This window comes from Amblyomma americanum, chromosome 1 (genome assembly GCF_052857255.1).
Source record: "Amblyomma americanum isolate KBUSLIRL-KWMA chromosome 1, ASM5285725v1, whole genome shotgun sequence".
Taxonomy (NCBI): Eukaryota; Metazoa; Arthropoda; class Arachnida; order Ixodida; family Ixodidae; genus Amblyomma; species Amblyomma americanum.
Genome location: NC_135497.1, coordinates 434,408,220 through 434,431,348, shown reverse-complemented (window position 1 = coordinate 434,431,348; position 23,129 = coordinate 434,408,220). Strand labels below are relative to the sequence as shown.

General features: G+C 49.1%; 1 protein-coding gene across 1 annotated transcript; it reads right to left on the bottom strand.

Annotated features, from left to right (window-relative positions):
• Positions 1-522: 522 nt before the first annotated feature.
• LOC144125186 (uncharacterized) lies at positions 523-18,701 on the bottom strand. The gene is made up of 3 exons (XM_077658361.1): positions 18,518-18,701; positions 10,518-10,709; positions 523-698 (listed from the first exon to the last, which is right to left on the bottom strand). Exons 1-3 carry the CDS (start codon positions 18,699-18,701, stop codon positions 523-525), a joined length of 552 nt encoding a protein of 183 aa, XP_077514487.1.
• Between the last annotated feature and the right edge of the window lie 4,428 nt (positions 18,702-23,129).

Below are 23,129 nucleotides of genomic sequence, written 5' to 3'. Positions count from 1 at the left end.
CTTTGTCACCACGCCTTACTGAGTTTTCGCAAATGCGACAAGCAGGCTGAAGGGAACTGTAGTCCCCCTACAGTGCGGCAATAACCATTGTGATTTCACAGTTGGGAACGTTACAAGTAGGTTGCAAAGCTGCTATAGAGAATACAGTGTTGCGCACAGTACTCGCACATCGCCAGGCAGCGATGTTAGGTGCAGCATGGCTGGAATGCTTGCATGTTTCTGTCGTCACAGCCTAGTTTCTCCATTTACAATGTCGGTAGATGTTCAGAAAAAACGAACAGCTTTGTTGGAAAGCTCCACCTTCCTGTCATCATCGCTACGTCCGCGAAAAAAACGATCGATCACGGGTTTTCAAAGTACACGCATCAGAATCGGTAGATCCTTGCATGCATGGGAATGAAGAAGCAGATATGAGTCACTGTAATCCACGTCTTTTGGATAAGAGCTCGCATTGGGAATAAAGCCACTATGAAAATTAAACACATGAGATGATTTATTACAGTAAAAAAACTCTCAGACATGCTAGCGATAGAGGAATATGCGACGAACTGCATGTAAAGCTCTTCCAATGGCAAAGTTGAGAAGATGAGAAAGCGTCTGCAGTGCGTCCGAGAGCGCACTTTGTATGCGGGATTGAAGTGATGTCTCCCTTTCAGCCTCCCTAAGTTCTTGGTTGCGCGGCGGCTGCTGGTTGACCACTGCAGAAAAGATAAAAAAACAGAGAATTATTCTGGTCAGTTTCAAATAAGAACATAGGTCCTCAGCAATACCTCTATTAGTCCATAGCCTCTACCGCAATAGTAAGACGTAGACGGCATCGCAAAATAGGGAATCGAAAAGTACGAACGTCGCACACTTTATTTGCCTTGTCACTTCAGCAGTGGCAGTGAGGGAAAATTGGTTCGACACAGGCAATTTTCGTCATAAAGAGTCCAAGCTTTATTCGGCATAAAACAAAGGAACGTTTAGAGTAAAATCGACACTCAGTACCGCAAGTCTGTCACGACGTCTTGCTGAGGTCTCACGATCGCGACAGGCAGGCTGAAGGGAAGTGCAGTCAGTGCGGCAATAACCTTCCCTTGTCACATCACAATTCAGAAATTAAGAAGTTGTCCTTGATCGATTAATCTGGGGCTAATCTTTATATTTGAACTCAACTACTTCTAGACAAACTTCGCGGTTTCAAAACATTTTTGGCGTCATCGCTGGCAAGCAACCTTACACTTTCGTATCCCGTGATAGGTAAAGAACTTATTATAGGTCTCCAACATGACCGCAGTTAGGTACGTATAACGTTGCTGCTTTGCGTCAAATGCTGGAATGCGTCGTGATATCACTTCTATATCGGGAGATGAAAAAGGCACCAGTCTTTTTAATGGAAAGGTTATCAGCTTTCGTCTTTAGTTTCTTTTATTTAATTCTTTTTTGCCTGTTCAAACGCAGGTGAACAAGATCGTTCTTTTACCAGCGCTGTGACATGCTCGCACTGTCTCCCACCTTTTAGAAATCTCCCGAAGGGGAATAAAACGAGTTGGATGCGGCTACGCTGGCTATATAACACTATACCTGAAGATTTCAAAGGTCCCTGATGAAGGCATTTTTATGATGCTAAAGCACTTTCCAAGGCTGCCGCACTTGCGATCTCGTCGTCGTCTGCATCCGACAGATTTTCCTTAACCTTGTTCGGGAAGATATCTCAAAGTCCATATATTATAACACCATTTCACCCGGCGAACGTCCATCTGTTGATTGCTGGGACATATTTCATCCGCTATTTCAAGGGAAAAAATTCAACTGCCCGTCAGGTCTTGAGTGGATGGTGGCGTAAAGGTCTTGTCATGCGCTCTGTCATTATATTATATGCTCAGGCGGCGATAAAGATACAAAAACACTGAGGCATTGCTAGCGTTTGTGTCACTTAGGTCCTTTCTTCATCTCCTAAAATTGTGTATTGCTACTAGTCACGCTCAAGATGGTCCAAAAGGACACTCTGTAATTACCCATTAAAAGTGCCCTTTTATAATCGTTCTCTAGCTATGCTTTGCGCAGTTTTTCAGAGCGCTTTTTCGTATGCACAGCCCCACTCATGTAATCCCTCACTTCTAAGGCCATTCAGATATCCCGATAAATAGATAAATTGCGCTAACAACGAGCTTAGAATGCAAAGGCGATTGTGTCGTCTCGGTGCTTTGTCTACGAATACGCACCGCCTCTCCATGTAGCCCCTAGTTCAACGCTGCTAGAAGCGGTGCGCTTCATCAACCCTGAGAAATATTTCGCTATAGTTATTCCAAACATGTCTGAAGACAGCGTACAGGCTGTTCTATTAATCATAATCATCATATCCTAACTACGCGCACTGCGGGACAAATGCCTCTCCTTTTATTTTGTTCAGTTTCTTTTTGTCCGCGTTGCCGGCTCGCGCGCACGTGCGCCCTGCTCTGATCGATTCTTTGATCGAGTAAAATTCTCAGTTGTGTCTCCAGGGTCGTCCATGTGAACTCCTTCTCTTGGGCACGCGTCCGGTTCTGCTGGTTGCTCTGCACGGAGCCGTTCTCATGTCTCTCCAAGTAACACGCTCAAGTGCCGGCTGCGGCCAACTTGCCCCCGCACACTTGCTAGCCTCAACCGCCCGCCTAACGTTTTACCGCCCTCTGCTACGCTTGCCTCCTCTCGGATTCCCTTTCGTAATCTTTAATGACCATTCATTCCCTTAGCGAAAACTAATACCTCTGGAATATAGGGCGGGATATGTATATTGTACTTTAAACATATCTTGTATTCATTGAATGCACTAAAAATATGCCGGAAATAGGTTCCTGAAATTTTACGCATGGTATTCGAAGTATATTCTTCACTTTTGCCAGAAATACGTCACTTAAAGCTTGCTTCGAGCACGTCTCAAATACGTGAAAAAATATATTGTAATGGGACCGACAGGCGCAGCACAGCGAAGAAGCGGACGAGTTCAAGCGGGACAACGAAGAAGCAGACGAAGTGCAGCTGGGTTTTTTTCGAACGACGCCTGTGAGTGTGCCCGTCGTGTCGCCGGTCAACCAAGACCAACCGACCTGTACTTCAAATAAACGCCTTGACACTTGGTGGAGGTGCCTCGGTTCCCGTCCCGGTCTCATCCTGGAACTTCGAAGTGGAACGCTCCTCGTCTCCGCCACCATGCCGGAAGGTCCGAGTGAACCATCGCAGCCCATCCCTGCCACCGTACTCTGTCACGGGGTGCAGCGCCAGCGTGACCCTTCTCCTTTTAGTGGCACCGATGACCAAGACGTCGACGATTGGCTGGCCTCCTATGAGCGCATCAGCACTTACAATCGGTGGGACGATTCCGTGAAACTCAGCAACGTCCTCTTCTACCTGACGGACGTTGCCAACCTATGGTTTCGCAACCATGAGGCCGACCTTCCCACCTGGTCGTCCTTTAAAACGAGCTTCGCCGACGTTTTCGGCCGCCCCGCCGTCCGGAAGCTTCACGCCGAGCAACGTCTTCGTGCTCGATCTCAGCTCCCTTCCGAGACTTTCACAAGCTACATCGAGGACATCGTTGACCTGTGCAAGCGTGTCAACCCCTCCATGTCCGAAGGGGATAAAGTCAACCACATACTTAAAGGCATAGCCGATGACGCTTTCCAGATGCTACTGGCGAAGAACCCCACCTCCGTCGCTACCGTCATCCAGCTGTGCCAAAGCTTCGACGAACTCCGCAAGCAACGCGCATCTACGCGGCAGTCCGGCGCGCCTGCGGGGGGTCTTGCTGGCTTGGCCCTTGGTGGCTCGTCTGCTGAGCAGTCCCTGTTCATGCAGCAGGTTAAAGACTTCATCCGCGAAGAGATCGCTCGCCAGCTTTCTCTGCTGCATCACATTCCCGACCCCGTCTGCCCTCCGCACGACCTGCCGCCATCTCTCACGCCCACTATCCGTCGTGCTATTCAGGAGCAGGTCGCTGCAGTTCTGCCATCCAGTCCCCCACCTCCTCCTGTGGCAGCGCCACTCACCTATGCTGAAGCAGTCACCGGTACACGGCGCTCGCCCACCTCTGCCGCCTACCCTAGCAGCCCGGCCTTTTATGCTCCACCGCCATCTATACCCCCGCCGCAGGTCCCGGTTCGTCGACCCCGCCGAAACCCTACGAACCCCTGGCGTACGGAGGACAATCGACCGATATGCTATTCCTGCGGTCTTCCGGGCCATGTCGCACGCTTTTGCCGTCAGCGATCTCCTCGTTCTGGCGATTTCATGCGCAATTTCCGCTACGATTCCGGGCCGCCCTTGCCTAATGTCTCTTCTGCCTCCTCTACACATCGCTCCCAGTACCCTACTCGCCGCTCGCCTTCCCCTCGTCGACGTTCCATTTCTCCGATGCTCCGCCGCCCGGACCCTCTCCCAGAGGAAAACTGACTGCCGCAGTTCAGGAGGCAAGAACTGCGTGTTTTGCGAACTTTTTCAGTCCTCCGTGTTCTCCTGCTAACGTGATTGAGGTGTCTGTTGAAGGCGTCCCCGTTCTCGCGCTCGTCGACACGGGTGCTGCAGTGTCAGTAATTAGTGATGCTCTTCGCCGCAAACTTCGTAAGGTGACAACGCCGCTGTCTGACTTTTCACTACGTACGGCCACCTCTCAGCGCATCCACCCCATCGCAGCCTGCACGGTCCGCGTTTCTATCAACGACATCGCCTATACCATCGAGTTTGTTGTGCTGACCGCCTGCTCTCACGATGTCATCCTCGGCTGCGATTTCCTCTCGACCCACCGTGCAGTGATTGATTGTGCCCGTGCGGAACTTGAGCTTTCTCCCCTGTGTGATGTTTCGTTGTGTGACCTACCTGTGCGCTCCGCTAAGCTTCTTGTAGCTGCCGACACCGACATACCGCCCTCCTCTTCAGCCCTCGTTCCGCTCCGCCCCGACTCTTTCCTCAGCGGCCCTGTTCTTTTCACACCTACCGCAGCGGCCACTCGCCATCAGCGCCTCCTCATTCCATTCGCCGTTGTCTCGATTTCCGATGGCCACTGCGCCATCTATGTCACCAACCCATCTTCTTGCCCGTCGTTTGTTCTTCGCGGCGAATGCCTCGGCTCTATTGAAGAACTGGACCCTGCTCTTGCTTCCGAGTTCTCCGATGCCCGTGCCTTTTCCTCAGTTACTGCCTTAGCCTGTTGTGCGACAGCGCCCGATCCGATTTCCATCGACGTCTTTCGTCGTAACATCGCTCCCTACCTTCCGTCCGCTTACCGTGACCAAATCTTGGAACTTCTCTGCCGCTTCCGCAACTCTTTCGACCTTTCCCAGCCCTCCTTGGGGCGCGCATTGGCCGTCTCTCACACAATTGACACTGGTACCCACGCTCCCTTGCGTCAGCGACCGTACCGAGTCTCGCCGAGCGAGCGCCGCGTCATCCATGACAATGTTGACGACATGCTTCGGCGCGGCCTAATACAGCCTTCTCACAGCCCTTGGGCCTCTCCTGTTGTCTTGGTGACGAAAAAAGATGGCTCCATCAGGTTCTGTGTGGACTACCGCCGTCTCAACAAGATCACACGCAAGGATGTTTATCCTCTACCCCGAATCGACGACGCACTGGATTGCTTGCAGGGAGCGGAGTATTTTTCATCCCTCGACTTACGCTCCGGCTACTGGCAGGTCCCGATGGCAGCGAACGACAGGCCGAAAACCGCTTTCGTCACCCCAGACGGCTTGTATGAGTTCAATGTGATGCCATTCGGCCTCTGCAATGCTCCAGCCACATTCGAAAGGATGATGGACACTATTCTCAGTGGCCTCAAATGGGAAACTTGTCTGTGTTACCTAGATGACATTGTCGTTTTTTCCAAAGATTTTCCTTCCCATCTGCACCGCCTTCAGCGCGTACTCACTAGCCTTACTGACGCCGGCCTCCAACTAAACTTGAAAAAATGTTACTTCGGTGCAACGCAGCTCACAATATTAGGCCATGTCATCTCCAAAGACGGCGTTCTTCCCGACCCTGCCAAACTTCGCGCCGTCGCTGACTTCCCCAAACCAACCACCTTAAAAGAACTTCGCAGTTTTATAGGCTTATGCTCATATTTTCGCCGCTTCATCCGAAATTTCGCCAGTATCATCGCCCCTTTAACGCAGCTTCTTGCCGGCAGCCCGAACCTTTCGTCTTGGTCCCCCGCCTGCGATACCGCCTTCAGCACTTTACGCCGCCTGCTGATCTCTCCCCCCATCCTTCGCCATTTTGATCCCGCCTGTCCGACGGAAATTCACACTGACGCGAGCGGTGTGGGCTTGGGCGCAGTTCTTGCCCAGCGAAAGCCTGGGTATCCGGAATACGTCGTCGCTTACGCCAGCCGCGCCCTCACCAAGGCGGAATCAAACTATTCTGTCACAGAAAAAGAATGTCTCGCCATCATTTGGGCAATTACCAAGTTCCGCCCTTACATTTACGGCCGGCCCTTCTATGTCGTCACAGACCACCACGCCCTATGCTGGCTATCCTCCCTCAAAGATCCTTCTGGCCGACTCGCCCGCTGGGCTTTACGTCTCCAGGAGTTTGATATACACTTCATTTATCGCTCCGGCCGCAAGCACTCGGACGCCGACGCCCTTTCTCGTTCACCACTCCCATGCGAGTCAACCTCTGCCCTCGTCTGTGCCTACGAATTCTCTTCGTTCAACATCCCTGATATGCTCTCCGAACAACTGAAGGATCCTTGGATCACCTCGCTGCTAAACTTCCTGAACACTCCCTCGCCGCATCATTCGACCCGGACCCTTCGCCGCCAAGCCCACCACTTCGCCGTTCGTGATGGCCTCTTATACCGCCGTAATTACCTCCCCGACGGCCGGAAGTGGCTGTTGGTCATCCCTCGACACCTCCGTGCTACAATCTGTGCCTCTTTTCACGCCGCTCCACAATGCGGCCACTTTGGTGTACTGAAAACATATGCTCGCCTTCGTCAGCGATTCTACTGGCGAGGTATGTACCGCTACATACGTCAGCACATTCGGTCATGCACCGCCTGCCAACGTCGCAAGAAACCTCCCCACTCCGCCGCCGCTCCTTTGCAGCCGTTACCTTGCCCTGGCCGTCCCTTTGACCGCGTCGGCATTGACCTTTATGGCCCGCTTCCAACTACTTCGGCTAATAATCGGTGGATCATCGTTGCCGTTGACCATCTCACCCGTTACGTCGAAACGTCGGCTCTCAAATCTGCTACCGCAAACGATGTCGCTCACTTCATTCTACAAAGTCTTGTTCTTCGTCACGGCGCCCCCAAAGAACTTCTAAGTGACCGCGGCCGTGTTTTTCTCTCGGATGCCGTCGAGGCCCTGCTCAAGCAATGCCAAGTCGTCCATCGTTACACCAGCGCCTATCACCCCCAGACCAACGGCATGACTGAGCGGTTCAACCGCACTCTGAGTGACATGCTCGCCATGTACGTTGACACCGCCCACTCCAACTGGGATCAAGTGCTCCCGTTCGTCACGTACGCGTATAACACAGCTACTCAGACAACAACGGGGTTTTCTCCTTTCTTCCTCTTATATGGCCGGGAGCCTACATCCACCATGGACACCATCCTTCCTTATCACCCTGACCCTTCCGAGACCACCTTACTCTCCGAAGCTCACCTGTACGCCGAAGAATGCCGGCAACTTGCCCGCTCTTTCACCACACAGCAACAATGGGATCAGAAGCACCGTCGGGATTCCCCGGACCCTCCAGCGTCATACCCATCTGGCGCCCTCGTTTGGCTCTGGGTGCCTTCCTCCACTCCCGGCCTCGCCACGAAACTACTGTCTCGCTTTCACGGACCTTACCGGGTTGTCCACCAAACTTCTCCGGTGACTTATATCGTTGAGCCGCTCGTTCCTTCTTCGGACCACCGTCGCCGGGGGCGCGAAACTGTGCACGTTGATCGCCTCAAGCCTTACTATGACCCACCCATCCTCTCCTCTCCGTAAGTCGCCAGGATGGCTCCTTTTTCGGAGGGAGAGTAATTGTAATGGGACCGACAGGCGCAGCACAGCGAAGAAGCGGACGAGTTCAAGCGGGACAACGAAGAAGCAGACGAAGTGCAGCTGGGTTTTTTTCGAACGACGCCTGTGAGTGTGCCCGTCGTGTCGCCGGTCAACCAAGACCAACCGACCTGTACTTCAAATAAACGCCTTGACACTATACACGCGGTTGTAGTATCTAGTCAAAGTATTAAAAGTCTACTTTAGAAAATATGAAATTAATTCGTCTGAAGTATACATCAATTTTAACAAACGGGTAGTAGCTTGAACGTATATAAAGTAAACTTTTAGCTGCCCTTGAAAAATCTCGTGCTAGAAATCGCGTTTCGGAAAACGCCCTATGCATGTTGGCAATGTATTGAAAGTGCGCTTTCGCAAATCGTCCAAATTATACTTCAATCCTAAAGAATGAGCTGTCCTGGTAAACATATTTGCAGCACAATTAAAGCTGCCGTTGAACAGATAGTGCTCGAAATCGCGTTTCGGGAAATGATATGTTGGCAATGTGTTTAAAGTGTACTTTCGTAAATACGAAATTAATTCGTTCAAAGTATACCTAAATTCCAACGAACGAGGTATTCGCGTAAACACATTTGCAGCACGCTGCAAGCTGCCGCTGAATAACCTTGTGCAGGAAATCGCGTTTCGCGAAATCGCATTAGCATGTTGGCTGTGTATTTAAAGTGTACTTTCGTAAATACGAAATTAATTCGTCGACAGTATAATTTTAATCTAATAAATGGGCAGTCCGCTTCAGCTTATTTGCAGTACACTTCAAGCTGCCATGGAATAACCTAGTGCTCGAAATCACGTTTCCGGAAACAGTGAAAACTCTCCCATTTCTGTCGTCCATTCGTTTATGGTAGCTTCCAGCAGGAAGGCAATCACCACTTATTCATATCACGTGTGGACAGCGTGATAGCATTATACGGGCCTGGGCGCCATGCGCACCTCCGGGCCCGAACATGCCAGGGAAAAGGACCCCGACTGGCAAGGCCATCCGGCTCCCAAAGATGCCCATGTATTTGTTGGTTGACAGTTCGGCTCCTGTCTGATGCCTGACGCAAGTTCCGACCATCAATTCGGTTCTATAAACCCCAGATTCGAATGCGACCACTCCGACACTTGTGCGATAATTTTGGGGCCCACAACGCCTCACCGGGCAAGATAATGTGTCGCCTCACGAGGGGTATACATAAGCCAAGACAAGTATCACGCTTGTCGGGGCAGTTTCTGTTTGCTGACTTCACTTTCTGTTGGCATTTCCTGTGTGGCGACATCTTTCCCGTAAAGGTCCCCTCACTTGGCCTTGCACTATCGTAGACTTCTTGATGAGAACGCGTTTTCTCTGGATTGTCTGTCTCCTGATGCTTATAGGCGGATCAGTCATTACTTCTGCTGTTGACAACATTGATCAGTCACAAGCTGTAAATCCGTGTAAGACGCCTTTTTCAAGCCGAAGTGATGCATTTTAGTGTAGTAATTTTATACTTCTAATGTATATGTTTAATATATTTTTAAAGTATAATGAATATATTCAGCGGAAAAAAATGAATTTTGGATTCATTTGTAAGAATGTTCAAAATACTACTCCTAGCATACTCAGGATTAAACTATTGGTTTTGCAATTTAAGCACAGGGACAAAATTGCAAAAAATATGAAATAATACAATGTGTTTGATATGCTCTTTTATCGCAGCCTTTTTCGCTAAGGATTATCTTGCCCTTGCAACGCATGACCTGCGCATGCTCATTTCTTCCTCTTGATTTCGGTTAGGATGTCTAACGTGTCGCGACAAACAGTCAGAGGCCAGGTCTAGGATATACATGGAGATTTATTGACAGTGGTGCCAAAGAACGATGCGCTGCCGAGAGCTAGCTAGAAGAAACAAGCGCGAGGCGGGAGCCCAACCGGTACGCTCTTCGACGCCGTCACCGGTGCCGAATGTGTTGCTTGAGACCGGTGCTGCTGCTGCTACAAGCTCGTTTGTTCGCTGGCCCAGTCTGCTCTCTTCCTGTTTCTCTACGTCACACCTTTAATTTTCATTTGTATAGCTCGCTGCATGGTCATCAATGGGAGACGAACGCTTTTCGTTATCCATCCAGTTAGTGTGCCAACAAGTGGCCCATTTTCAACACTAGGACCACTTAATATGTTAAATATAAGCCAGGTAAGCATCACGATTTCGCTGCCACAAGAAGAAAATATAATTTTCTCAACTTGAAATAAAAGTCTGCATTTCGAAAGGTGGCGCCTGCGTAACGACGATGCACAAATGAATATATAACCACTGATATTGCGGATAATTAACGGCCGCTTTGAAGCGAGGTGGTGGGGACACCATGAGCTATACTTTCTCTACGTTTCTGGGCTCTCAAAATCCGCCATAGTTCCGGCTATCTAGATACCCAATATTTTCTTACCTGAAACTAAGAATAAATTAGTAAGTGAGTAGGCAAAAAATATGCACAACTGTGCGGAAATTCTTCTTGAAGACATACCTGCCACACTGCCAGGGATTTGTGCGCCACGAATGCGCTCGTAAAAGCTGAGATGGTGCTCGCAGAGACTCCGGTAGTCATCAAGAGGGGGGAAAGCGCGTGGATGACTGCATGGCACTAGAAAGTAAGGCGGCCTCCTGCTGCTCAGGATCTCCAGCCGACGCCTCTGAAGGCGACGTCGCTCAGCGGCTCCTGCAAGGTTGAAATGCATCACATAAGGTGTAGTCCGTGTAGCCGTCCTCTAGCTGCGAGCCCTTAGAAGATCGACGACGCACATACGACAGAGAAACTATACCAAAAAGATTTGATGCGCCTCCAACTGTCCTGTTGTATCGCAATGCGCACGGAAAGGCATGTCCACACTTAATATAAACACGCGACTGCACATCGAAGCGAAATGGCGCAGAGGGAGCTGGAGGCGGTGCTTCGCATCGTCTCCTTTTCACTCGCTTCATCGCTTGAGAAGACGGCGCATATGACTGCAAACGTCGTATACGGAGTCCGGCATTGCCACATTTGCAGGAATATTTTGCCCGTCAGAGATTGAGGTGTGGCCATTGGTTTTTCGAGTAGATGCCTTTAACTCACGGCCCCTTCAGTGTGCAAACTGCTGGTGATTTCGCCTCAGCGGCAAAGCCTGCAAATCGGCCTTACGCTGCTGTGCCTGTGGGAAATGTCATTGCAGAGAGGAATGTCCTGAACAGCATGAGAAATGTTGTTTGTTTCGCGGTGCTCACCCTGCTGATTCACCTGACTGTCCTGCACGAGCACAAGAAGTTAAGGTGCTCGAACTTATAGACAAGCGCAGATGCACGCAGAGAGAGGCTTTTGCCGCAGTCAAGGAGAGAGCTTCAGGCTACTCTAGTGTGGCCGCCAAATGCCCACCCATAATGGATTCTAGTTGGTCCCAGGCTATTACAGCGGCAGTTGAGAAAGCTGTGGCAAACGCAATGGGTCGCATTATGGAAACCGTGTCCGCGTGCATTTCGCAGGTCATAGCTGCACAGATGACCAATCTTCTGCAGGCGTCCACCGCTCCGCTCTTGTCTTGTTTGGCTTCGGAAGCTACTCCTCCTTCTGTAGTAATTGATTCCGCTCCACAGGGCCAAAAACAATGTGAGCCACAAAAGACCTCTCAGGCCTCTCCTTCGACCAGCGTTATGGACTCATCCTCTATAGACTGTATGTATATGGAGTCTGATCTACGCGCCCAGAAACGAAGTGGGTCTCCTCTGAATATTGCAGGCCCATCTTGCCCCCAGTCAAAGACAAAGAAAAGTAACGCAAGTCAAAATGCTAAGACCAGGATTCTAGAAAAGGCAGTCGCGGCTGCGGCACCTCCGCCAAGATTGGGTTCTTAAGTGTACTACAGTGGAATTGTCGATCTATATTCTCAGCTTCAACAGATTTAAATTGCCTATGCAATCAGCTTCTACCAGATTTAGTTGCTTCACAGGAAACATGGCTAACTTCAAATTTCAATTATAATCTCAAGAATTACCGTCCTTTCCGGCTTGACCGGTCATCACGAGGGGGAGGGTTGTTAGTGCTCATCTCTACAAAGTTTTGCCACAGGGCATCCATTTCTTTCCAATATGCGGACAATGAATGTGAAATCCTTGCGGTTGACATCAGCGTCCCAGGTCACCAGCCCTTTACGGTAGCTAATGCATATTTCCAGTCTGTGTGCGTAACACTGGGCCCCTTGACTCACTCATGTCTAGCAGCCGATCTCTGGTTCTATTACTTCGAGACTTCAATTCGCACCATGTGGCGTGGGGGTTTAAAACAGACAGCTTTCGTTCTAGACTATTTGATTGGGCTGCTGACAACAACTTGATTTGCAACTATTCCGGACTGCCTACCGTTTGTTCGGAGCCAATGCCGCTCCACCTTAGATTTAACTTTTTCCTCCACAGGAGTGTCTGTTATGTCTTGGGCGCCTGTTGACAATGCAACAAACAGTGATCATCTACCGATTAGTTTCAAGTTTGCGTGTAAATTAACTCTTCCTGGGCGACATCAGCTCACGTAATTAAATTACAGTTGCTTTAAAGACACGCTAAAATCAGCAATCCAAATCACTTCAGACACTTGCGTACCGACAAGTGCCGAAAGCAAGGCTGCACATCTGTGTTAAGTACTGGACCATGCAGGGCAAAAGTCTGAATTTTTGGTTAAGAGAACCAAGGGTGCAATCGCGAACAATTGGTGGAATGCTGAGTGCACGCGTGCATATAGACGACGGAAAGCAGCTTGGAAGAAACTTCTCGTCAATCAATGCCCAAAAAATTGGTTGGATTATAAGTATGTTGCAGCAACATTTAAGCGCACCGTCGCCCGTGCAAAGGAGGAGTATAATACAAATCATTACGATTTTCTTTCACAATCAGGAAATAAACGAGCTTTGTTTAATTTCATGAGTCGCATCAAGGTGATTCCACCGGCTGCCAACATTGAATCCCTCGTTCAGTCCCCTGCTGACATCGCAAATGCCTTAGAGGATATTGCGTGTTTCTTAGAGCTTCGCTTTACATCTGCCTTACCTTCTCCTACCATATTTACATGCACCTCAAGTGATTTCACTGAGGTCTCTACGCCTGAGCTGTCGCAAATTGCTCTGCGCTTATCCCCAGCGGCTCCTGGCCCCGATAAGGTCACTTCATCTGTGATCAAAATTTTGTTCAATGAATCTCCTGCAGACCTGTTGGCTCTAGTTAACCATTCTATTAAAGGTCCTTGGATATCGCATGAGTGGCATCTTGCTGAAATAGTTCCACTGCTTAAAAAGCAAGAGGAGGGCTTAACTTTAGACAATATACGCCCTATTTCCTTAACATCGAACCTATTGAAATTGTTGGAAAGGGTCCTTCTCAGCCGTGTCATGTCATTCATTTCAGGAAATGCTCTATTGACTCCATGTCAAATTGGTTCAGGCCGGGTTGTTCAATTTGGTGTGCTCATACTGACCAAGAGAGCCGTATTAAATTAGCTCGCAATAGAAAACAGCTTGCGGCGCTTGTCATCTTGGATGTCAGTAAAGCATACGACAGCGTTGAGCACTCGACTCTATTACTAAGATTACAAGAACTGAGCTTCCCATGCTATTTTGTAGCCTGGATTTCTGCTTTTTTGGAAAATAGACAATTTTACTGCTGCCAAAATGGTGTTTCCTCAAGGAGATTTCCACAGACAAGAGGTGTACCGCAAGGATCAGTTCTCTCACCTGTTCTTTTTAACATTTTTCCAAGCTCAATTCCATGCATTCAAAATGTGAAAGCTTATGTGTACGCCGACGATATTGCATTTTTTGCAACAGCAGGTGACATTCACACTCTTTATCGAACCCTGCAAAATTACCTCAATGTTCTTGACAACTGGTTAGGAAGAATTCATCTGTCCCTTAATGTGAAGAAATGCGCATTGTTAGTACTTCCAGTTTCTGTTCCTGTAAATATCTGCCTGGTCTATAGAAATAACATAATACCTCATGTTCAGACGGTGAAGTATCTCGGAGTAGTAAACGACTCTACTCTTTCCAGGCGGCCGCACATTGAGCAACTTTCTGCAACAGGAGTTCGGGTCATTGGTATCCTCCGTAGGCTTTGTAGTGCTAGCTCAGGCATGAGAAGGCATACACTTCTGATGATTTATAAAATGTACGTCTGCCCAATTTTGGAGTTCGGGTGTGTTTTATTCTCGGGAGCTCCTGCCTATAAACTTCGCCCTCTTATGCTGTTGGAGCGTGAGGCGTTGCGCCTTTGTCTTGGGCTTCCAAAATATGTCGCCAATGCTGTTCTGCACCTTGAGGCGCGAATGCCATCGTTATCAGTTAGGTTTCGCCTTTTAACAGTTCAAACGTTTTTAAAATTGTGCGACTCACCTCTTCACGCTTCCAGTATAATATTTCTTAGTCAACCTTCCGCCTTTTTTAGGGCTGCCTGGTCTCGTTTGCATACCCCGCAGATATGTTACGTGCAGTCCCTCCTTGATCCCATAAATATTCATTTCACAAATGTCCGCCAATTGTATAACAACTCATCATCTGTCCAGATTGAATTCGATGACATTTTCCCATCGAATGCAAAGCTGCAGCCCTTCCCGCTTCTTTAAGGGTCTGTTGCAGGACCACCTAAGGTCCTTTCCCTGTCATGTTCTTATTGCTACCGATGCCTCGCAGGATCGCGAGAAGGCAGGTGTGGGAATTTTTTCGCCTTCACTGGATTCGTCTTTTTCTCTCCGTCTTCCTGACTTCACTCCCATTTTTCTGGCTGAATTATTAGCAGTAATCTTAGCCTTACGAAAATTAGAAACTACCGTTTCCCAGGTTGTGGTTATGACAGACTCTCTGTCCATTTGCTCTTCCTTATCCTCACCCACTGAGTCTCGGGCATTACGCCTCTTTAAGTTCCTGATTCCGCTTCATCTAAATTCGGTAAGGTTGCTTTGGGTACCAGGTCACATGGGTTTTCACTTAAATGAGGTTGCAGATTCCTTAGCAAGAGCCTCTCTCTGCGGCCGAATTGTTGCTGTCCTACCAACGTGCGCATTTACAGCTGCGGTGAGGTTTCGCAGCTACACAATATTTCAGGAATTTGCTGCCTCGACTCTTACATCATCTCCCGAATATCAGCATCTTCTGCATCCTTTGAGTAGCAAAGACTGGCGCTCACGCAGACTAGAGGTCTCTTTCACGCGCTCGCGTTGCCGGGTTCCACTTCTAAGTTTCTACCTTCACAGATCTGGCTTGGCGGCTTCCCCACTGTGCCCTTTTTGTGACGAACCTGAGACAATAGATCATTTCCTGCTGTTCTGCCGCCGCTTCTCTCATTTGAGGAAGCGTCTTTTGCAAATTTCATTTCATCAACTGGGCTTGCCTGTGTCTTCCGCGGTTGTTATTTCAATTGGCGCTTCTTTGCTTGGACGAAGCGAAAGGAGTGTGCGCTCTGCTGTGCAAAATTTTCTCCAAGAAACGCAGCGCCTCCCATTCTAATTTCTTCTTCCTGCACTCAGTCAGTACGACATTGGAACATTACAGGCATTGTATACTATTATGCACATTAAGCCATTGTCCCGTCTTCGATCTCCAAGTTAACAGGAACCCTGTCCTTCCGTCTTCCAATCTATCAGGCTACATCCTATTACCACTCCTTTTCCCGTCAAAACTTTCCTGTATCCAGCAATTACCCGCCTGTATATTGGCCACTCCCCCGTAATGGGTATGTGCCAGCAACGTCTGAGGCCTTCCTTCCTTCCTACAGGCCCCTCTACGCCTGCGCCAGTATGTTTTGACGCGCGGCAGCGCATGCTGCAGTGAAGTGTTCGCGTGTTAGCCGTAACAATCCACGCACCCGTAGGCGCGCAAACCTTTCGGCATTCAAGGCAGATGGAGCAGGTGACAGCTAAACAACCACACCATAGGATAAATTATGACTTCTACATATATGCGCTCCGTGTTTATATCTCTAGTTGGAGTTCCAGGTAAGTGGACTGACCTCGCCGCAGTCTGCAAAAAAAGATCGTTGTAATCCTGACGTCATGCGCCTGGTTCAGGCAACGCCTCGATTCTTTCTGTACCAGCCAGGTCGCTCGCTCCGTATTGGGATCAGTTTGGACCTCTACGTTCGTTTACTCCTCTCGATGTGGCGCCGCTTGAGAAAAACGGAACATTTTGTTAAGCCATGGGTTTATACAAACTATGGTAAAAAGATACGCAATTATTGGGAACCAGCGGTGTCTAATGAAATTCCCGATTATCAATGTATTGCAAATAACAAGCGTAGGATTACGATTGTGTTTTGGTGTGCAAATGGTGTGCAAATGTAGTTCCTTGATGTATAGTTTGAGTTATCTCGTGTGTGCTATTTTGTGTTCACAGCCTTTTTTTCTCTATATTAGCATGTCTGTGTAGACAAGAAATGTATGCATATAGAGTTATTTATCCACCTGCTGCCTGATCAGCCAGCAACCAAATTGTGCTTAGGCAGATCAGAATTTAAGAATGCGTACGCATACAGGCGAATAAATTTTGATTTGATTTGATTTATTTGTGCAACGGTGGGTTAAGTCATTGCGCGAGCTGATGGCGGCTGCCCACATAGCTGGAGAATGCGGTATATGACATCCACGAAAAAAAAAGCAAACATTTTCTTCACCCATTTTTCGTGGTATGTCGCTGGTTATGCGGACGTCTTCCCTCACCAAGCCGAAGGAACAGGTCTGAAGTCCAGCGAACGGGAGAGCGAAAAAAAGGGTAGAAAAGGGCTTGATCTGTCAAAACTGGCTGATCTGTTTGGCATTTAAATGAATGCGGTGTTGGCTCAGGCCATTCGAGCAAAAAAAAAGCTGGTTTAGAAGAGTCAAAATTAGTCCAAATACTGCTTGGGCAAATCCTTGATCAAGAGGGAAAGGCCAATTGGCGCCTCTTCATGGCATGACAAACAAAAAAAACCCTCGTCCACATTCGGGACACTTAGCGATGGTAATAAGTCACGAAAGTTAGAAATCGGAGTAAGCTATAGCGAAAAGTACATTGAGGCGTTGGCCGTGCATGGCATGACGCGATGTGGGAAAAAAATGCTTCACAAGATAAAGGGAGAACGTATAGATGTACCGTTTCCCGCACACTTAACATGAATGCATGAGCGAGTGGCTTGGACTAACATTAGCGCTACTAAGCTTAGGTCAGTGGACCCGAGACCATTTTCGGACGGATAGTCAGCCGCCGCAAACACACCGAGCATGGTGTCGGGCCGAGCAGACAGCGCTGAGCGGCGCTATGTCATTCCAAGCGAGGCCCTCGGGCGTTCGTGTCCTGCTAACAGACGTTTTTAGCATACTGGATACATATTCGAGTCCTTTAGCAGAGCGGGTCAGTGAAGCGGAGTCGGCCAGTGGGGGTGCTACTGCGCATGCGCAGAACGCTGAGGCGGCCAGCGGGTTTACAGCGCTGCGCGCTCACTCGATCGTGTAGTCATTCCAGTGGAGTGCTCGCGGAGCTTCGGCTTGACTTGACCATCACAAACACGAAACTCTTACTATTAGATGATATGGACCACTGATGTTACAGCATACACAAGAAAAACGAGTAATGCCTTTATTTAGCAATTTTAGCGTACCTATATAAAAGGAAGCGTGATTCAAATTCGTTTAAGCGTAATTCCGCTTTTGATCAATAGCTGGGGCAGCACAGCGCTCCGCTCTACTAATACGCACATTCGGGCATTTTAGACGCTGCGGCAAAACTCTACGCGCGCTACGCTCCGCTGGCGCTCCCCTGGGTGGGCTCTAAGCGGAGCGGAACGTTAGTCTTAAAGAAATGGCAGCGCACAAGCAAAGACAGACAGCAAGAAGGGGACAAGCGCTGATTCAGCGCTTGTTCCCTTCTGTCTGTGTGTGTTTGCTTTCGCGCAGCCATTTCATGAAGATGTAAAACCAACTAGCCCAGTCTGCCGCTTTAAGGAACGTAAATGCGCAGAGCTAAAAGTCTCTACTAGCGTAAACGTATGCCGGTGTACAGGACGCCCGTTGCGCATGCGCAGCTGCCCCACCTGGCCGCACCAATGGCACTGCACGTGCGCAGGAGGCGTGTGGTAAACTAGTATACGTCTATACTAATACGACTCCGGTATGCTAAATGAACCTAATTCTGCGGGCGGCGATACATGCACGCACATCTGCGTAGAACTGGTTCCTGGTCCTCGCGAATTCTTATGGGTTCCTCTCAAATGTAGTGAAAGAGAATTGCATAATTGCTGAGCCGGGGACCGGCGCACGGTTCCCTGAGCTTCCTATTATGCCATGCGGGAGGCCTCCACTTAGTTTTTTTTTTCCTGAAAACTGGATGAACTACACGACTGTAGACGGCAACAGTGACTGAAAGGTGAATATGTTACTAAAGGCGCCGCACTGAATACACGTAGCTCGTATGCTCTAAGGGGCATAGAAAATCTGCTTAGCTTAGCGCAGAACGAAGAAGCGGCAGGGCTCTTGTCACTCACCTTGTTTCTTTTTGCCGAGCCCAGTGCTCAGACGGGCTGGGGTGCACGGCCGCAGTCGCCTGCTGGCACACCTCGCGAGATCTCGTTCATGGTGCCGTCTCTCTTCTTCGTTGCGAGTCCGCCGAGACCTCAACTGTGCATCGTGGCTTAGGCCGTCCATGTTGCAGAAGCATTCGAATGTCATGCCGATGACCGAAAGAACACGCGCACGGCAGCAGTCGATCGCTGGCTCGTGCGGCGGCGATAGTCATGATGATGATAACGGAGGACTTGTTTAATTACGATGGTACCATTCAAGAAACGGGAAAAAAAGCTTTTAAATAATTGTTACAAAGTAGTCATCATTATATTTGTTTTTGTTCTTCTTATTTTGGAACATTATATGTAATTTTCTCTTTCGTGTTCAAATTTTTTTGCAGTTACGTTTTTTTTCCCAAGCTTGTTCCGGGTTTCGTTGTTGATACGTGGTTTGTCGAACTTTTTTTGTTGTGAAAATACTGTGATTTAGCCCCAGAACACATGTTTGAAGAGTTTGGACGGGCGTGTTTTTCCAGCAAACAATAACCCCAGGAGAAAAGAGAAGCATCGAAAGCTGGCCGGTCACCAGCATCGGTACCTTATCAAACACTGCGCGGAAGGATTTGGATGCCGCGCTACGTTATCAAAACCAGCGGGGTTTGCTTTTTAAATCGCTGGGCGACACGCGCCGTCGGCGCTGGCGTAAACCTGTTCAAACGTCGCGCCATTGATAAGAGAACCGCTTTAGGGCTAGTATCATCATCCGCACCCGTGTTTGTTTACATACCTCAAAACCGTGTATAAGGTTGAAAATTTAAAAAATAAAGGTAAGTTGCCTTACACTTAGTTTAGCCCTGGGGCTGTTGTGGCCGCTAAGGCGGCCACCAGGGGCCCTATTCTCGATATTCACATTCGCCTAACGGCGCCATGTTGCATCTCTGATTGGCTCTCAAAAGTTTCAATCACTGGTCAAGTGTGTGGCAGTTAACGTCAATGACGCATTTTAAAGCGGCTCGGGCTATGAAGGGGCCGTAGTGAAGGGGCCAGGAATTTTTACCGCCTGGGGTTCTTTAGCGTACACTATTGGACGGCATCAGCGAGTTTGGGCCAATAATACGCCTGGCGCACGCGAGCAAATTTTCGTACAGAGCTTACCTAAGTGGTCGGAGGCAGTGATGGGCATCCTCACGAGAGCGAAACCTCATGAGGGCGTCCTCACCCTCACGTCATGAGGATTTAACTCGATGGGGTGAGGGAGGATGGGCGGATGAAAATGCGTGAGGACGAGAGTTGATGAGGAAAGACGCGGTAAGGTGAGAGCGAGGGAGGGAAGACAAGATGAGGTGAGGGCGAGGGAGGGCTGAATTCGCTATTCGACGGCGGGTGCTGGCCCAGACCGTACTCCGTGCTAACGCTTTGTCCTGTGCCTCCCGTTATGAATTCCCATTTTCAAGCGCTACTTCTTAGATTGAAGATCCCGGGGAAAACGTATAGTTTCTGCACTCTGGAGGTACACAAGATGAACACGAAACGCGGGTGCAGTACAACTTCTCCGTCGTCGTGATGTACTAGACAGCAGAAAATAGCGTTCTTCTAACCCAAACACCTGTTTTTTTTTGTTTAGTTGTGTAAAGTATTCGGTTAAGCACCCTGTATAATGCGATAACAAGGGGCCACTGGCCGGGTCATGCGGGTGGCTGCAAGTCCAATGGGAACCGTGGTAACGCAGTCAACAATTTCATTATCAGCCCCGAGATTTTAAGATGATCAGAGTACAGATATAAACACGTAGAAATTATACCTAGTAAAACTGCTGAATTCCAAATTTCTAGGCCTGCTTTGCCGGAACGCCGTCAAATCTCAGCTCAGTGAGGTTCCACAGAATTGGCTGCAGCGCCAAAAAAAAATGCTTTTGCGAAATTCCACTGTCAAATAAAAGCCTGTGGGCGGCGTTTTTGCGGAATTTTTTTACTGACGCTGTGAATAGTTCAGTACAGTCATATCTCTTTCTATATACTATTTTCTCTGGAACTGCGGTATAGGAAAGCGGTGCAGCAATGTGAGGGGAAAGGGCGACCACTGTAGTGTCACCATGAAATAAAAAGCAGCACCTTAACCACCTTGGTCTGAATCATCGGTCGCTCCGCCTTACATTGTACGATGTGCTAAAAAAGAAAAAAAAATGTACTGCTCTCCGAATAACATAAACATCTATTGGTTTACTTCTGCGGCTGGTAAGACCTGTGACCGCGTAATCGTGCGCCTGATTTCATGAAACAAATTTCTAGCAGACATGGTAGGTAATTGACACTCAATGTTTAAGTCTGGCGTAGACGTGAAAGCAAAAAAATTTCGGGCAGTTTCGCTTGGGGGTTAACCATGAATTATCGTACGTTAGCACCGTTAGTCCTGTTTCGCATGGTTTATCTTGACTTTGTGTCCTGTTGCTTGGCCAGAACTTGCTTACGTTGGTTGATATGTCACATGATGTAAGTTTGCGTGTTATTGCATCAATTTGTACTTGTAGTGCAGTAGAATTGGTCATTCTTTGCATTCACAGATACTTTAGAGTCCAGATTCTGCTCCAGGCGCAGGGATGCAACTGTTAGGCTACGCGCCACTGCCCTTCGATGGCTGATGCTGCCAACGGTGGGGCTTGTGAGACCAATGTTCTTACAGAGGAATCTCTCGCGACTAATCATTAAACTGCCCCTGTGAGCAGTTTGTACACAATCCGTTGGGCAGCTTGTGATGATGTCACAACGTCACGTGACCAAGGTGGCCCACGTGCTAGGAGCAGGCTTCGGACACAGCCGCTTTTCGGCGGATTGCAAGCAATAAAGAACTAAAATGGCAACCACAGTCAGTCATTACTATTATTGAGCTCTAATTCTGCACTTTAGCGAGTCGTTTGGTTTTCAAGTGGCGTCAGTAATGCTTAATTTAAGGAACAGCATTAGGGCCTCCCTACAGGGGAAAACCGGCACCGGACCGCGGGAAGACACTCAAGAAATTTAAAGCTGTGGGAGCTGGATCCGCACTCGCGGCCGCACTTAAAATTCGATTCCGCTGGCAGCTACTTCAGACTACTATGCCGTCACCATAACTTTTCTTTAAGAATGACATTTTAAGATTAAAAATATATTCTATTTACATTAACTAAATTGCTTACAAAGCTTTTACGATACGCCACGAAACACATCGCAAAAAGGCAGCAACAGAGCAGTATACGTGAGGTATACGCTGAATGCATCACGAAGGAGGATTCCCACACCGGTTTTAAGTCGGTCGGTTCATACACTTGCTCAATTTGAACAATCAGTTGGGAGAAATCCTAACATCCTGCCTCTACGAACTGCCAAGCTCTCGTGCTGTGCTTGCACTGTCATCGTCTTCGTCACGTAGCTGCGTTCATGAGGCAGGGGAGCAGCGTCAGTCCAGACACGAGTCCCGACCTAACCTTCATAAGGGGCGCCAAGCAAGCGGAGTGGGAAAACCTACTCGAGAACCTTGGAAGCTACCACCACATAATAAGGATCTGCACGGTGGTGGACAACGTCAGGAGGAAGGTTGGCACGGCTCGGCTAACGGACTGGGATGCCTTCAGAGCGCACTGCAAGCAGCAAGAGGGCGAAATCGGTTCTGCGGAAGACTGGAGCCATCAACTCGGACGAATCCAAGACCTATACACGAAAGAAGTAGACAGAACGGAACAAACGCCGGAGGTGGACAAGCGCCTCCTCAAGGTATGGGAGGCGAGACACGGGCTCACCAAGCGGTGGAAGAGACAAAAACTCAACAGGAAGCTAAAGAAGAAAATTGCCGATATAACCAAGCAAACGGAGCAGTACGCGACGCAGCTGGCCAGGCAGGGGTGGCAGCAATTCAGCAACTCGCTGAACGGCACCCTCAGCACGGCCAGAACGTGGCAGATCCTCAAGGCTCTCATAGACCCGAGCAAACACAAATCCGAAGGCAACAAGTCGATACAGAGGCTGGTGCACCAACACCAAGGCACGGACGAACAACTACTCTAAGAGGTCCGGATCAAGAGCTACGGCAAAGATCAGGTCGACAACTACCGAGAAGAATACCGTGGCGAGGAGAACCCGGCCAGACCGACCCATCACGAGAGGGGAGGTCATCGAAGCGATAAGATCGGCCACGAAGAACACGGCGGCGGGGGCGGACAAGATCCGGAACTCGCTAATAATGAACCTCAGTGACGAGGCGATAGATCAGCTTACGAACTACCTCAACAAGCTCTGGCAAGAGGGAAGGGTGCCGGCGGAGTGGAAACATGCCGTCGCCGTGATGCTTCCGAAGCCGGGCAAGAAGCTCCAGATCGAGAACCTCAGGCCGATATCTCTAACGTCGTGCCTGGGCAAGCTGTACGAGAAAGTGATCACGAAGAGAATCCAGTCGCACCTGGAGAACAAACAATGGTACGCGGACAGCTTGTACGGGTTCAGAGCCAACCTCTCTACGCAAGACGTGCTGCTCCAACTCAAGGAGGAAGTGCTCGAGACGATGCTGAATGCGGGCGAAAACGTCGTCATGGCCCTCGACATAAAGGGGGCTTTCGACAGCGTAA

Excerpts from the sequence above, each read along its gene's own strand:
- LOC144125186 (XM_077658361.1), bottom strand. The coding sequence starts at position 18,701 with ATGACATTCGAATGCTTCTGCAACATGGACGGCCTAAGCCACGATGCA. Across the intron at positions 10,710-18,517 it reads GCTCGGCAAAAAGAAACAAG|GAGCCGCTGAGCGACGTCGC; the intron begins GTGAGTGACAAG and ends TCAACCTTGCAG. Across the intron at positions 699-10,517 it reads AATCCCTGGCAGTGTGGCAG|TGGTCAACCAGCAGCCGCCG; the intron begins GTATGTCTTCAA and ends TCTTTTCTGCAG.